This window comes from Lepidochelys kempii, chromosome 14 (genome assembly GCF_965140285.1).
Source record: "Lepidochelys kempii isolate rLepKem1 chromosome 14, rLepKem1.hap1, whole genome shotgun sequence".
Classification (NCBI taxonomy): Eukaryota; Metazoa; Chordata; order Testudines; family Cheloniidae; genus Lepidochelys; species Lepidochelys kempii.
Genome location: NC_136393.1, coordinates 45722462 through 45739625, shown reverse-complemented (window position 1 = coordinate 45739625; position 17164 = coordinate 45722462). Strand labels below are relative to the sequence as shown.

At 46.9% G+C, this 17164-nt stretch overlaps 2 protein-coding genes and 1 long non-coding RNA gene across 3 annotated transcripts in view; 2 read left to right on the top strand and 1 right to left on the bottom strand.

Moving 5' to 3' along the window:
* The window catches only part of LOC144929104 (uncharacterized), a 31022-nt gene that overhangs the window by 9563 nt on the left and 4295 nt on the right, over positions 1-17164 (bottom strand). The window contains 1 exon segment of the mRNA XM_078848374.1: positions 611-797. Within this exon segment, the coding sequence (XP_078704500.1) occupies positions 611-797 (187 nt within the window).
* Positions 6258-15423, top strand: LOC140897934 (uncharacterized). The gene is made up of 3 exons (XR_012154880.1): positions 6258-6412; positions 10472-10598; positions 15187-15423. It is a non-coding gene; the product is annotated as an uncharacterized LOC140897934 (long non-coding RNA).
* On the top strand, positions 10609-15170 carry LOC140897913 (uncharacterized). The gene has a single exon (XM_073311191.1). The coding sequence runs from the start codon at positions 11367-11369 to the stop codon at positions 12297-12299; it is 933 nt and encodes a 310-aa protein (XP_073167292.1). The 5' UTR covers positions 10609-11366; the 3' UTR covers positions 12300-15170.

Below are 17164 nucleotides of genomic sequence, written 5' to 3'. Positions count from 1 at the left end.
TTTTATAGCAAGTTGGGAGGTGGGGGGGGGGCTTCAGAAAAAAAAGGTTGAGACCCCCTGTAGTAGGAGACAGTGTGAGCGGGTCACACTCGGGGCTCTTCAGGAGAACAGGATCCTGCCCCCTTTCAGAGCAGGTGTCTCTGACGGAGCAAACAGGGCCCCAGCAGCCGTTCAGGGCTGGGGAGATTCACCCACCGCTGGGGCACGAAGGGGCCTGTCTCAGGGGAGGGAGGGGCTCCGAGTTTTGTAACGGGGTTACAATAAATCCCCCCCCCCACGACTCCATTTCAGTCTCATTTCTCTCCCCTCCCCTCCCCGACAACCCAGCCCCAGGGACACAACAGGGAACCCCCCCTGGGGCCCGCCCATGCCCCCCCCCGGCCGCTCTCCCCCCTGCCCGAACCCCCGCGCTGGCCCCGGGCGCAGATCCTGGGCAGAGCCCGGGCAGCGACTCGCCGCTGGGGCCGCAGCTCCGGTCCCTCCGCCAGGCGCTTCCCAGCCAGGGAGCAGCTTCCCGGGGCGGCGGGAGCTGGGGCTGCGGGGCCGCTTGTGCAGAGTCACTGTCCTGCCCGGCCCCGGCCCCGGCCCTTTCCCCGGGTCCCCCCATCACCTGCGGGCTCCGGCTCGGGGGCTGGTGCGGGCCGAGCCCGGGGCGGAGCGGAGCGGAGCGGGTGGTTAGCGCCGGTCTCTCCCCGCACAGACCCCGCCGGGGAGCAGCAGCGGCTCGGCCCGGCCCCCGGCTCGCAATGGAGGAGCTGACCCGGGAAGATAAACAGAGGCAGAGCGTGGGCAGGCTCCTAGGAAGGGAGGATGCTCAGTACCAGCTGCTGAAGCTGCTGCCGGGACTCTGCCCGCCCTTGGCATGACACTGAGTTTTTTATTCCTTGTAGAGCCTCATCATTCCCCTTCATGAACACCCTGCCGATGGATGCCGCTGTGCTACTTAACTGATATTTTTAACAGCAAATAATCATTGAAAGTATTAATAGTTCCTAGCAGCTTCAGTATTCATGACTCACCATGTTTCTAGCAGAGCACTCCCTGTTTGCATTGCAACATTCGTTTTAGTTCTATACTTTTGTTCCTTTTTTTCTTTTTTTCTTTTAAATACACAGGTTTATCCTTTGGGATCATGTGATATTCAGGCTGACGGATTTCCAGGTTTGTTGTCTCCGATGAAGCGGGCTGTAGCTCACGGAAAGCTCATGCTCAAATAAATTGGTTAGTCTCTAAGGTGCCTCAAGTCCTCCTTTTCTTTTTGCGAAAACTTCTTCAGTTTCCTCCCATGCGGATTCCCTTTCTTACCTGTTATTTTGCCTCCCTGTCCAGCACCAGCACCCAAGTGCTTTTCCATGTCAACAATGGTGTGAAGAACCTGGTTCCCAAATATTCACTGCAGGCCAGATTTTTAAAGGATGAAAGCACCTGGATGCTTCTGAAAATCCCAGTTGCCTAATTACCTTTAAAAATCTGGCCCAAAGGACACTATAGTATCTGTATCTTGTATGAAATCCTAATCAAAGGCAAATTTCTACTGTATTTTTTTTTTACTAAATATAGGCACACCACCCTGAGATAAATTGATAACCAGGAGTATTCAAAAATCCATACACCTAAGATGGTGCACATTCCTAGAGCATTCAATACCACTTTGGACTTCCAGGAACACGATTTCCCCCTCCCTTTGTAATTGAAAACTTACTAAAAATCCTTAGTTTTAAGAATAATTCCTTATCTTGCAAACACTGAAGTGTCCACTTTACTCTTCTGTTACTTTGCTGTCATGACTGCTATCATGTCCCCTTTCAGTTGTTAGGCAAAAAGATTCTTTTCCCCAAGAATCAGGCAACCACAGACAATACTGAAGGGGGGGGTTATTCACAGTACTGGGAAGACTGACAAGCCACTTCAAAAATATGGTGCCATATTATATTATATTATGGCCAGTTATATACATTCTCTTATCAATTCATTTGCATTTATCTGTACATACGGAGACAGACATTGTTACAAATCAAGAGAAAACCCTGAACAAAGATAAAAATAAGAATGGTACGTACATATAGAGGTCATCCTAATTGCATCAAACATCTATAACTACCTTGTGGGGGAAGGAGGTGGGGTGGGAGTGGGTAGGGATGAGTGCTTACAGACATCCTGTGGGCTGTGAAAGGGCGGTTAGCATTGGTCTAAAAACTGAGTTACTGGGCGGGCATTGACCATATAAGCTGAGCTAAGGTATCAGGTATTGACAGAAACTATGTTCTTGCTTTTCAGCAGTTTCTGTCTTTTCGGCTGGCTGAATTTTAACTCTTTCCAGGCTGCCAGCTGCTGGTGTAGGCGACATGGTCATGGCTACTGTAAAGAAGGGCAAGCCTGAGCTCAGGAAGAAGGTGTACCTGGCAGTGGTAATTTGGCAGCGGAAATCGTATCGGAGAAAAGACGGGGTGTTCCTCTGTTTTGAAGACAACATGGGAGTGATAGTAAATAACAAAGGGGAAATGAAAGGCTCCACAATCACAGGCCCTGTGGCTAAGGAATGCGCAGATCTGTGGCCCAGGATAGCCTCCGATTGCTGGCAGCATCGCATAAACCTGCTCCATCCTCGTTGTAAAGATAAAATAAAAGTGGTTGCACCAAAAAACAAAACAAAACAAAGCAAACAAACAAAAAAACCCCACAGTCTTCTCTTCTCCAAAGTAAACAAAGTCCATTTTTTTCAGTCTTCCTTGCACATCACGGTTTTCTAGCCCTCTAACCATTTTTGTTGCTCTCCTCTGGACTTTCTCCAGTTTGTCCACATCTTTCCTGAAGTGTGGTGCCCAGAACTGGACACAGTACTCCACTTGAGGCCTTATCAGTGCTGAGTAGAGAGGAAGAATTACTTCTTGTGTCTTACTTATAAAACTCCTGCTAATACATCTCTGACACTGAGCGCTCTTGTATTCACACCCTACACACTATTGTAATAATCTTTGTACAAAATAGGCCTTGTGAGATAGCATTTGAAAACAAATAACTCACTGATCATTAATCATCATGCATCATGTATGTATGTGTTGGGTATTAAGAGTTATGGACATATGCTGGAATGAGAATTAAAATGTCTGCAAACAAGGTGTGTCAGGTGGAGTTGATAAACAGGTCTATCCTAAACAAAGGAATGTGTGTTCACCTCAATTTACATATAAGCAATAAAGAGACACATCAAGCTATCAAGAGGGTGGAGGCAAACCTCACACAAACAAGTGGGGGAGAAGACAGCATGGCCTCTGCACCAAGGAGATGGAAGCTTGGTCTGGGTTTTACTCTTCAGAAGAAGGCATTTCAAAGGTTTACTAGGCTATAAAGACAGAGGGGCTGAACCTCATGTGATAAACAATTGAATCAACTGATTGTATGCAATATTACTGTGTTATAAGAGAGTCTAGAGTGAGGTCTTTTCTGAAAGCTAGTGACACATTGATTAATATTATTGTGAATTAACACTGTGAAAGGAATCATGGATACTCATTTATATTAGGCTGTGGAGTCTGCCCAGAGAGGAGGGAATGTCACAGCTATCTACCCAAGATCCATAAACCTGGAAATCCTGGGCGCCCCATCATCTCAGGCATTGGCACTCTGACAGCAGGATTGTCTGGCTGTGTAGACTCCCTCCTCAGGTCCTACGCTACCAGCACTCCCAGCTATCTTCGAGACACCACTGACTTCCTGAGGAAACTACAATCCATCGGTGACCTTCCAGAAAACACTATCCTGGCCACTATGGATGTAGAAGCCCTCTACACCAACATTCCGCACAAAGATGGACTACAAGCCGTCAGGAACACTATCCCCGATAATGTCACGGCAAACATGGTGGCTGAACTTTGTGACTTTGTCCTCACCCATAACTATTTCACATTTGGGGACAATGTATACCTTCAAATCAGCGGCACTGCTATGGGTACCCGCATGGCCGCACAGTATGCCAACATTTTTATGGCTGACTTAGAACAACGCTTCCTCAGCTCTCATCCCCTAATGCCCCTACTCTACTTGCACTATAATGATGACATCTTCATCATCTGGACCCGTGGAAAAGAAGCCCTTGAGGAATTCCACCATGATTTCCACAATTTCCATCCCACCATCAACCTCAGCCTGGACCAGTCCACACAAGAGATCCACTTCCTGGACACTACGGTGCTAATAAGTGATGGTCACATAAACACCACCCTATACCGGAAACCTATTTTTTCCCCTTGTTTATTCCCCCCCCCCACTGTTCCTCAGATGTTCTTGTTAACTGCTGGAAATGGCCCACCTTGATTATCTCTACAAAGGGTTTTCTCCGCCTCCCCCCACTGCCCACTCTCCTGCTGGTAATAGCTCATCTTAAGTGATCACTCTCCTTACAGTGTGCATGATAAACATCTATTTTTTCATGTTCTGTGTGTATATAAATCTCCTCATTGTATTTTCCACTGAATGCATCCGATGAAGTGAGCTGTAGCTCGCGAAAGCTTATGCTCAAATAAATTGGTTAGTCTCTAAGGTGCCATAAGTACTCCTTTTCTTTTTGCGAATACAGACTAACAGGGCTGCTACTCTGAAATGAGCTATCTACTTGTCTCCTATTTAAATTAAGCATGGTGGAATCGAACAATGGAAGCCCCATTTACATAGAAATCACACAGGAGGATGGCAAAAATAAGGAGTTTTAGCCCACGAAAGCTTATATTCAAATAAATTTGTCAGTCTCTAAGGTGCCACAAATACTCCTTGTTCTTTTTGCTGATACAGACTAACACAGTTACCACTCTGAAACGGGAGGATGGGAAGCTCACAGGAAGGAAAGAACAGCCTGAGGTCCTCCTGCCCCTTGAAACAAGTTAATTGAACTTTGGGAGATATCTTTAGTATCCATTACTAGACAGATACAAGAGGGCAGAACTCCCAATCCCGTATTGTCCCCAAATCCAGTGCTCTCCAACGTCCAGCTCAGAGAAATAATATGGTTCCTTTGTTCCTCTAAAGACACAAAAACACATCACAGTGTGTCATTAGCTTTCAGAAAAGACCTAACTTAAGCTTCTCCTGCTGGGTGTAGACTCTGTGCTGTCTTCTCCCCCACTTGTTTGTGTGAGGTTTGCCTCTATGTGATAGCTATATGTAAATTGAGGTGAACACACATGCCTTTCTTTAGGATAGACCTATTTATCAACTCCCCCTGCATACCTGGTTTGAAGACTTTTTAATTAACATTCCAGCATATGTCCATAACTCTTAATACCCACCACATACATACATGATGCATGATTATTAATGATCAGTGAGCTATTTTTTTCAAATGCTTGTACAAAGATTATTACAATAGTGTGTAGGGTGTGAATACAAGGGTGATTAGTGTCAGAGGAGTGTTAGCAGGAGTGTTATAAGCAAGACACAAGAAGTCATTCTTCCACTCTACTCAGCACTGATAAGGCTTCAGGTGGAGTACTATGTCCAGTTCTGGGCGCCACACTTCAGGAAAGAAGTGGACAAATTGGACAAAGTCCAGAGGAGAGCAACAAAAATGGTTAGAGGGCTAGAAAACCGTGACCTGTGAGGAAGATTGAAAAAAGTGGGTTTGTTTAGTCTGGAGAAGAGAAGTCTGAGAGGGGACATGATAACATTCTTCAAGTAGGGAAAAAGTTGTTATAAAGAGGAAGGTGGTAAATATTCCACTGACTCAAGTCTCCTTTAGCAGCTCAATACATCCTATTGGCTAGGCAATGGGATGCCCTGGGCCTTCAAGAACACAGCCCTGGGAAGAGGGGGCTGAGATGTACCCTTCTGCAAAGGGAGGGAAGAAGCCCCTTTGACCCACAACACCTTATTTTTGCAACCACTCCTGCTGGCTCAGCCTATCTGGGGTGACTTTCATCCCTTCCGCCCCTCCTTATCTCTGGCGTCTCCCCTCTGCCACCATCTGGCAGAGCATCTGCCCCATTCTTAACCCCCCTGGCTCCTACCCCCGCCACCATCCCTGATTTTGCCCCTGGGCCCCTCTCCTCCCCCTGCTGCCAGCTGCCTGACCCTCCTGGGCAGTCAGTTCTCCCCCTGCAGAGATTCTGCCCCTTCCTCCCCTCCGATTGCCCCCTCTTAGCCCCTGGGAACAGCAGGGAGACTCAGTGTCATGCCAAGGGCGGGCAGAGTCCCGGCAGCAGCTTCAGCAGCTGGTACTGAGCATCCTCCCTTCCTAGGAGCCTGCCCACGCTCGGGCTCTGTTTATCTTCCTGGGTCAGCTCCTCCATTGCGAGCCGGGGGCCGGGCCGAGCCGCTGCTGCTCCCCGGCGGGGTCTGTGCGGGGAGAGACCGGCGCTAACCCCCCGCTCCGCTCCGCCCCGGGCTCGGCCCGCACCAGCCCCCGAGCCGGAGCCCGCAGGTGATGGGGGGACCCGGGGAAAGGGCCGGGGCCGGGGCCGGGCAGGACAGTGACTCTGCACAAGCGGCCCCGCAGCCCCAGCTCCCGCCGCCCCGGGAAGCTGCTCCCTGGCTGGGAAGCGCCCGGCGGAGGGACCGGAGCTGCGGCCCCAGCGGCGAGTCGCTGCCCGGGCTCTGCCCAGGATCTGCGCCCGGGGCCAGCGCGGGGTTCGGGCAGGGGGGAGAGCGGCCGGGGGGGGGCATGGGCGGGCCCCAGGGGGGTTCCCTGTTGTGTCCCTGGGGCTGGGTTGTCGGGGAGGGGAGGGGAGAGAAATGAGACTGAAATGGAGTCGGGGGGGGGGGGATTTATTGTAACCCCGTTACAAAACTCAGAGCCCCTCCCTCCCCTGAGACAGGCCCCTTCGTGCCCCAGCGGTGGGTGAATCTCCCCAGCCCTGAACGGCTGCTGGGGCCCTGTTTGCTCCGTCAGAGACACCTGCTCTGAAAGGGGGCAGGATCCTGTTCTCCTGAAGAGCCCCGAGTGTGACCTGCTCACACTGTCTCACACGTGTGCCAGGCAGCCTGAATGACCTGCTCTTGGTGTCGTGTGGGGGGGTTACAGTGAGATCAGTCTGCTCAGATTTTGTTTCTCTTCTACATACCTAGGCTTGGAAGGATGAGATTTTAGGGGGTAAAGACCAGTTTCACCTTACACACACAAACGGATGAGAAAGTACAATAAGGGCTTTATTATCCGGCATGTTGGGGGAATGGGGGGTGCCGGTTAATCAAATATTCCCGTTCACTGGGAGTAATACTTACCCACGGAATACTAATTTTCAAAGAATTAGAATACAATAAAACGAATACCGTATAAAACAGTAGACAGGTACTCAACAATCCAGTCATGGTACTGCACTGCAGAGTGGTCGGTTTCTTGAAGCACGTAGGTGTATACAGAGAAAGTTTTCTATACAGCAGGTTATCTAATGACACTGCCTATCACTCTGGGCAGCGCATGGCCTACACCCAGATCACTAAAAATACACAACACTAAAACGATACTGAACAGAATTTAATCTTTCTGGGATGATTCAGAAGGCACTTCAGGATCTTGCAGTGCCTCAAGGTCATCATCATCGACATCAATTATCATTGTAGACGTAGAAGGTGTAGGAGATTGGGCTGAATCTGTTATGACACACCCTGGAAGCTGCTTTTTTGAATAAATCCCTGATATCCTCTTGCTGACTTGTCTTCTGCCTCTTTGGCATAAAAACAGAATGCAAAATGTGCAATTGCATAACCTCCTGGGCAGTATACTTGACCCGGTTACTAGATTGAAGATTTGTATTGGGAGAGATCAGAAATGCCAGTTAATAGAGCTTGCTGGTTGATAAAAGTGCCGGACAACACAGCTTTTACTGTATTTCCATTAATAATAATCAAAATATACAGCTAGACAAAGTAAGAAATATGCTGCTTGAGAACTTCTTACAGTGTGATTTAGGGATATATAAGATTTCCTCAGTTTTGGAGGGGAAATATTGCCATGGGTCATTGATTTGATTACAAAAAGAAATATCGGGTTCTAAAAGCTTCTTGAATCTAGCAGAGCCAGGCAGAAAGAAGAAGAATGGCTGAAAACCAGATGAAATTCAAATTGAAAATTAGGCTGATTGACCATTGGGAAAATCTATCACGAGAAGTGGTAGATTTTCCATCTCTTGAGGTCAGCACTGGGTGGATTTCTGGTAGAGGCGTCTGAGTCAAACACAAGGAACTACTCGGTGCAGGAGTAACTGGATGAATTGCTGTGGCTTGTGTTGTTCAGGAGGTCAGACTAGACTTTCTAAATTCAATGGTCTCTTCCCCTTCTGGCCTTAAAAATCCATGACACCAAATGGAGATTGGGTGGATGGGGAATTAAACTCCCCAGTGATCAACTTTCCCCCTGATATCTGAGACGCAAATTGTTTCCTACATATTTAAGGAGCCTCCCTCATCTAGGGGACTAGTGTCTCCCAGAGAGTGATGGGAAAATCACCCAGGGCTACATGTACAAAGGGACTTAGGTATTACAATGATCAGCGTAGCAGCACCTAAGGTTTAGGTGCCTTGAATCACAGTGGGAACCACAACCTGAGTTTGGCTCCCAGGCTCCCTCTATTATTCCTGGGTAGAGCTAAGCACCTAAAAACGGGATCTACAAAACACAGCATGCTGACTGGGGAGTGCCTGAGCTAGCCAATAGAAAATCATAGAATCGTAGGACTGGAAGGGACCTCGAACGGTCATCTAGTCCAATCCCCTGCACTCGGGGCAGGACTATGTATTATCTAGACCATCCCTGACAGGTGTTTGCCTAACCTACTCTTAAAAATCTCCAACGATGGAGATTCCACAACCTCCCTGGGTAATTTATTCCAGTGCTTAACCACCCTGACAGGAAGTTTTTCCTAATGTCCAACCTAAACCTCCCTTGCTGCAATTTAAACCCATTGCTTCTTGTCCTAAAATGCTGAAGAGAGGAGCGAGTCAGATGCCCCACCCCCCAAAGGGACTTAGGTGGCTATCTCTGCTTGGTCATTCTCAGCTGAGAACCCTCTCCTGGAATTTGATGCATAAAACTATGGGGTTTTCCAGGGTACGTCTCTCCGAGGGCATGTCTACACTACAAAATTAAATCGACTTAAATTAGGTCGACCTACAGCTACCGCAGTAATTAAACCGGCTTTTCACGTCCACATTACACTCCTTCTGTCGGTGGTGCTGGAGCACTCCCTGGGCAGTGGGGCTCCGGCTGTCAGTCCCACACAGGCACTGCAGCTGTTAGCCCCGCGCGGCAGGGCTCAGGCTGACGAAGGCAGCAGCAGGTGATGTAAGCAAAGCAGTGTCTGCATGAACACTGCATTAACCTAAATACATTGACCTGAGAGATGCCCCTTTCATGGAGGTGGAGTTATTAACTCCATATACTGGGCGACCTACATCGGTGGGAGCAACATTTCAGTGTAGATGCTCACAGAGTTAGCTCAATGTCAGCACCTCACGTCGATCTAACTCTGTAGTGTAGACCAGGCCTCAGTCTCTCCCGTTAAAGCTGTTCCACCATGTATGAATAAATACATATGCATTGGGCGAGAAAGAGTGAGATTATCTTCAGCCCTCTGGTAGAGCCCTCACCTGGGTTTTAGGAGATCCAGGTTTCAGATCCACTCCTCTCATGTCTATTTTGACCTTTCTGTGTGGGCTGACCCAGTCTGTCTCCTTTGTGTATCTTTTCCTAGAAACATTTGTTGTTGTCGGTGGTTGTAACTTTGTGTGAATTTTCACTTGCTTTCTGAAAATGGAGCTCCCCATTGGGGTAGGACTGCCAGAACCCCAGTGACTACAACACATCCTGCTGGGGGATGGGAAACCCTTTCAGAGAGGGGAGTTTCAGGGGGCTGCTGGTGGGTTTGTGTTAGAAAGGCTGGAGCAGGAAATACACAGGGTCAGGGAGGTGGTGACAGAGTGGGGCAAACCTGCTGGGACATGTTCAGTCTGTGGCATAATGTTCAGAACAGGCCCTTTGTGGGGATGGAAATTCCTCCATTTCTGGAATGGGAAAGAAACCCCCTGGGCAGGGCTGGGAAAACGGACCAGACTCCCAGTGCTAGAGCCTGAACCCACTAGCCCGACGCTGCTCTGGAATTTGAAGGGGGCACATACCAGTGAGGCCCAGGGGAGAGGCCCAGGGGAAAGGCCCCGTCCCCTCACCCCCAGCTGCTGGGAATGGGGAAGGGGTTGGGATTCCTGTCCTTGGACCCTGCTCGAGGGCTCTGCCTCCTGTATCAGCCTCTGGCTAGTAGGTGTGTGATAAATGAGATGACCCTGCCCTCCTCCACCGGCTGAGAGGGACAAGGAACTCTCTCTTTCTCCACTTCTGAAGCTTCCCGGCTGCTCTGAGCAGGTTGGGGGTGGGATTCTGTTACTCTTCCCCGCCCCAAGCTTCCATTTTATCCGCTCTCCTCGACCATGACTAGTGGGATTGTGGCTGGGGCAGCAGGTGCTGAGTGGGGGACTCTTGTTGTTTCAGGGGCCGGTGACCTTCGAGGAGGTGGCTGTGTATTTCACCCAGGGGCAGGGGGCGCTGCTGGACCCCACTCAGAGAGCCCTCTACAGGGACGTCATGCAGGAGAACTACAAGACGGTGACCTCGCTGGGTAAGGGAGTCCTGTCACCTTGGTTATTGGAAGCTGGAGGGGACCGTGATGTGGCCAGTTTAGCTTCTGCTCAGGTTCTTCCCTGGTCACTTAGGTTACATCCACACGGCATCTGGGAGGTGGGATTCCCAGCTCAGGTAGATTTACATGCACTAGTTCTGCTCGAGCTAGCGCCTGAAAAGAGCGGCATTTGTAGCATATTGGGCTAACCACCAGAATATGTGCCCAGGGGCAGGGCAGGATTGTACTCAGGTGGCTAATCCGAGCCACAGCCTGTGCTGCCATGGCCACATTGCTATTGTCAGACACTAGTGCTTGTCCCATCTACCAAGCAGGGGATCACTCCCTCAGCCACAGGAGAGGGGAGTCGGAAACACAAAGAGGTGACAAGCATCAGATTGTCCTGTCTGTACTAATTCATTATTTTTAAAACTTCTGTTTCTGGCTTCACCCTGTGAGGCCGTTGTTATACCTGGTGCAGTACACTGTGAAATTAGAGGAAGAGAGAGGGTTTAAAAGAAAGAGGAGCCTCCATGCTTGGAGGATGAGGAGGAATATCCCAGTTCTAATGGATCATGGTGCACCAGGGACCCACTTCACAAAAGGAAAAAATTAGAGAGGGGTTAGTAAATGTTCCCTTTCTCAGTCTCCCCAGCAGTTACCATGTTGTGTTTCCCCTCTTTGCTGTTCTCCTTTCGTTCCTTTCTTCCCTGGCACAGGGGATGACTCCTGTCTGGATTCTCTCTCTGTATTCCAAAGGGTATTGGGATGGTGAATGAGAAGGAGAATCCAGAGCAGGAAGGTGGTGAGGATGTGGGTCTGCAGGGAATGGTATTGGGAAGATCTGAGGGGAATTTTTATGAGAATCACAAACGAGGAAAAACCAATGGAAATCAGCACAGGTCAGAGAGGCTGCTGGGGTATGACCCAGGGAAGAAATCGTGTGAACCCATAAATGATGGTGGAGATTGCAAGGACCTCAAGGAAACCACAGCCCAGCAGAGAATGCCCATAAAAGAGAGAAAATACACATGCACCAAGTGTGGGAAAAGCTTCATTCAGAGGTCACATCTTATTTCCCATCAGAGGATCCACACTGGAGAGAAACCCTACAAGTGCCTTGTCTGTGCAAAAGGTTTCAATCAGACCACAAACCTTATTTCCCACCAGAGGATCCACACGGGAGAGAAACCCTATAAATGCTTTGACTGTGGGAAAGGTTTCAATCAGGGTTCGCATCTTATTAGGCATGAGAGTACCGACAGAGGTGAAAAACCCTATAAATGTATGTACTGTGTGAAAAACTTCATTCAGAGCGCAGATCTTATTAGGCATGAGAGATCCCACATGGGTGAGAAATCCTATAAATGTCTGGACTGTGGGAGAAGCTTTGTTCTGAGCTCAGTTCTTATTTCACATGAGAGAACGCACACAGGAGAGAAACCCTATAAATGCCTTAAGTGCGGGAAAAGATTCAGCTGGAGCTCAAATCTGATTTCACATCAAAGAACTCATACAGGAGAGAGATCGTATAAGTGCCTGGACTGTGGGAAATGGTTTATTAACAACTCAGCCCTTTGTAAACATCAGAGAATCCATACAGGAGAGAGACCCTATAAATGCCTCGACTGTGGGAAAAGTTTCAGTTGGAGATCAACCTATATCCGACATCAGAGAATCCACATGGGAGAGAAACCTTGAATATGGGAGAAGCTTCAGCTGGGGTCTGCTTGTATCAGGCATCAGCAAACCCATATAGAGAATAGACCTCTTAAATATCTTTAACATGGAAGATGCTTCAAGTGGAATTGAAATTGGAGACTCCACACAGGAGAGAAATTCTATCAATTCCATCCCTAGGACTGGCCATAGTGTCTTAAAAAATAAATCCAATTGCCTTGAACATATCTTTGACTTCTTTCATGCTAAGTCAGACTTGTGAGGGCTGCTGATGAAAATGTTGACAGGTTCCAGAGGGGTAGCCGTGTTAGTCTGTGTCAGCCAGAATAACGAGGAGTCCTTGTGGCACCTTACAGACTAACAAAAGGACTCCTCGTTGTTTTTGATGAAAATGTTGCGGACTTGGAGGGGAGTTTCAGTGAATCCTCGATACTGTGCGATCGTTCTGAACTTAATTCCAGGATTCCATCTATGGGAAAAGCAGCTTGTGGGCTTCTTCCTGCCCAGCTCAGGTTGTTTGCAGATGGGAATTTGAGTTTTCTCCTTTCGTTAGGATGATGTTAAAACTTTTGTAACTAACGTGCTCATATAAGAAGGCTACTTTCTGAGATCTGTCATTTAGCCAGTTCTCAATCCATTTAATGTGTGCTTTATTGATATTGCTATTTTTTTAACCAGAATGTGATGCAGTAAAATGCCTCAAAAAAGTCTTAAGTGTATTCCATCTACCCAGTTATCTTTATCAACCAAATGTTTAATCTCCTCAAAGAATGAAATCAGATTTGTTTGACAAGACCTATTTTCTATAAAGCATATTGCCTGGCATTAATTATGGTCCTATTCTTTAATTAAGTATTAATTATATCCCAAACTACCTTTTCCATTATTTTACCCAGGATTGATATCAGGATAAGTGGCCTATAGTTATCCAGGTCATCCCACTTGCCTTTCTGGAATTCTTCAGGAATGTCCCTGTTATTCCACGATTTTTTAAAAATTAATATCTTTGGGGCAGAGTTCTCCTCAGAAAACTCTTTTAGAGCTGTGAGGTGGAAGTTATTCAGGGCTAGCTGATGGGAAAATGTTATTCCTTAGTAAATGTTGTTGAACATCCTCCTTAGTTACTAATGGACTGAAAAGTATTTCTTCATCTTCATGTGATACAAGCACATCATCCTGTTTCTTTCCAAACACAGAACAGAAATCTTTATTAAAAACACTTCTGCCATTTTTGCATCCCTATTAACAATTTTACTATCTCCAGATAGTAATGGGCCTATACCATTGTTAGGATTTCTTTTGTTCCTAATACACTTTACCAACTCCTTCTTACTGCCCTCAGCCCTGCCATCCATGGGTTATTCCCTGATGTCTTTAGCTTCCCATATCAATTTTCTACACTTCACAATTTCTAATGCATATCAATTGCTATCTATTTCCTCTTTTTTCCCTTCATTCTGTGTTGCTTTTTCATTTCTAATTGCTGCCTTTACTTCACCATGGAACCAGGATGGGCTTTTAGTCAAAGTTGTCCTCTTTCTCAACTGTAGAATCATGTTGGATTTTTGTTTGTTTGTTTATGCTGTTGCCATCTAATAACTCTTCTTACAAAAATCCCCATTTTCAATCACATTTTTTCTGTCCAATTTTTTCTTCCCAGTCAATTTTGCTCATAATTTTCCTTAGCTTTGGGAAATTTCTCCTTTTGAAGCACCAAGCATATACATGTTACTGGTTGGGACTAACCTTTGTTTGCCCATATTGAATGTAATCAGGTCATGATCACTGATCCCTAGGCAATCACCTACTTCCAGTCCAGTGATTATCTATCGTGAGGTCCAAAATAATTACCTCATTTGAGGGGCAATATCTTTTGTTTTAGAAAACTGCCATTTATAATTTTTAGACAATCTCATGATGTTTTACCCCGGCTACATGAAACCTCCAGCATATGTCTCCCAAACTGGAGTAATCCATAATCAACACAATTTTTCTTTCCAGAAATTACAGACAGGTGCTTATGGAGTAACTCCTCTAGTTTGATTCAATGGCCTATCACAGACCCACACTAGGATCTTCTCCTGGGCTTTGTAAGTTAGCACATTGAGCCATGCACCAACATTCTGACCCGTACAGAAAGTATCGGCTCAACAGTTCTCTCATATGTGCTGATTTTTATATTAAAATGTTTTTGGCCCTGCATACCTTGTGGAGTTGGAGTACGAGGAAAGCTAATGGGTGAAAAGATATTGACTGCAGAAATGAGCTGGTTGACGGGACTATTGAGAGCTTCAAGACTGCAGAAAATAAAAGATGAAGTGGTAAGAAAATGTGTAAGGCAAGAAATAATGCTTTTACAGAAGATTAAAAAAAGACAACTTGCAACTGGGTCAAAAATGGACCAGAAATCACACATGGCGCTTGTGACAGTCTGTAACCTAACGTTCACCCCTTTTACAAGACTCGGATACATTTTGTACAAAGTATGCCTTGTGAGGTATTATTTGAAAACTCATAATTTGCTGAACATTATTGCCCTGGTAAAATATGTGTGGCAACATTTTATGTAAAGTTATAAGATTCTACTGTATGACGTGACTGAGACATGTTCCAAGTTTAGAAAAGCAGGCACAAACCAGTTCCTCAGAGGCATAGGGCAAACTGATGCTTTAGCCAGGTGTCAGTGAAATCAAATGGACTGTCACTTGGCTAAGCGGCCATTCTTTGGTAGGAAAAAGGGTGCGAGTGAGAAATTGATATCTTGGCTAAGAAACAGCTGGAGGTTCCCGTCCCCACAGATTTTTTTCTGTCTCCTGAGCCCCAGCTAGAGTTCATTCTCAAAGAGCAGAAAAATGGATAAGCGTCAGAACAGACACCCCAAGTGATCTCCCCTTTCTGTCCACAGCAGCCACAACACCTGAAGAAAAGACACCACTTTGAAGTGGGGGAGGGGTCCTGGCTGAAAGGATTCCAGCCGGCCAGACTGCTAAAGCATGTGGTGAGAGAGATTTTTTGCTTTACATTCATTTCACTTGTTAAGTTAGGTATTAGTTGCGTTTTACCTTGTATTTCTTTGTAACCAACTCTGACTTTTATGCCTCGTTACTTGTAATCATTTAAAATCTACCTTTCTGGAGTTAATAAACCTTGTTTTATTGTTGTATCTCAACCAGTGTGTTTGGATTGAAGTGTTTGGGAAACGCCACTTGAGATAACATGATTTGTACGTATCATTCTCTATTCAGGAATTAACGGGCTTTATATGAGCTTGTGTTGTCCAGGAGGCAAGTCTGGGACTAGGAATTTGGTGGTGTTACTCCGCAGTGTCATTCAGGAGTAGTCGGCTATAGCACTCCTACAATAAGCTGGAGGCACTGTGCATGCTTGAAGCCGTGTGTCAGCAGACCAGAAGTGGCTGCCGTCAGACTGAAGCAGTGTAAAGGCATCCCAGGCTGGAGAATTGAGGGGACGCAGCTGTTCAACAGTCCAGATTGCTGTGACATTACTCAGGGTACAATGCAAACCGGAGTACCAAGCAATGAGAAATAGGGGAAGACTGAGGCTGCGTTGACTAGACATGGTGAAGAATGTCATAGAATAAAATGGACTAAAGAGGACGGAAGCCATGATCGGATATAAGACAGAAGGTGGTGGGAAGACCAACTGCTGCTGAGCTGGTGGATAGGAAACAAAGAAGGAGAAAAAGACACTGAACCACATGCATTCAAGGTCCTGCAGTTCCGACTTACCAATCACTCTAAATCAAGTAATGCCCACTCCGTCTTTCCGAAACAGGTTGTAAACAGAGATTTTAATGTTGCAATCATAAGGATCCTCCCACCAATTTTCAGTAAAGCCAATTCTATCACATTTCTCCTCATCAGGGAGAACCTCCAGCTCCTTCCTGCCTGTCACCCAGATTCCCAGTGTTTGGTACAAAGCAGCTGATTTCTTTCCCCCTCTTCACATCCTTTGCCACATGGGCTCAATTTGTTTGTGGCACGCTAAGTTGCATTTGTACTGCATGTGCCTTCTTAGCACCCTCCCCTGTCACTGCTAATTTAACATGAGCCTAGCTGCTCCCGCTCGTCTCCAGAGAAGATTAGCCCCCCTCTCTGGGAGATGCAGGCTGTCCCATTCAGACAGCCCTCCTCTCCCACAGGAACATAGCCCAGTATTCAACAAAACCCAAACTCCCAGGTTCAGACCTGTTGCACAGCTAATGATTCACCTCCAGTATTTTCCACCTTTTCTCACTCATGGAACCAGAAGGATCCTTTGCGTAGGATTCTAACACACCATTCTACTGGAGTACCAGCTGATGGTTAAGTGAGGGCCAGCTTACTGTTTCAATGTAGACACTTTGGGTCAGTGACCAAAATTATGGTCATTATAGCTCTGGGTTCTGGAGATACAGCACCCCCCACAGAAACAGCTTTTCGTAGAGTAGAGGGATTCTACCAACGTTTTTTTGTGCTGCCCGCGGGGTCAAACCGTGTCCTTCATCCTGACCACAATGGTCACAGTCGTTCGACACTTACCCTACTTAGTGTACGGCAACTGCTCTCCCTTGGGATAAGCAAAACAAAACACAATATTCGCCAGAGACTTTAGCTCTCTTGATAGGTGAGTGTCGGACAGAGTGTCTGTTGCTAGCCAGAAATTATAAACAAGACCTCAAGGGGTTCAAGGCAACAGGTTACAGCCACCGAACCTGAGTAACAGCCAAGCCCTGGACGTTTGAGTCTGGCCCTGGGGAGAAATAGAAGCATGTTGCTAAAATCTGCCTGTCAAAGGGTTCTTTTTTGGGGGAATGGAATCGAAGCTGAGCAGAAATGCACAGGCCCTGAAATAGCTTTAGGAAAGATGGGGATAAAATGGAGAGA

Bases quoted from the DNA above. Each gene is read 5' to 3' on its own strand.
- LOC140897913 (XM_073311191.1), top strand. From the start codon at position 11,367: ATGGTGAATGAGAAGGAGAATCCAGAGCAGGAAGGTGGTGAGGATGTG.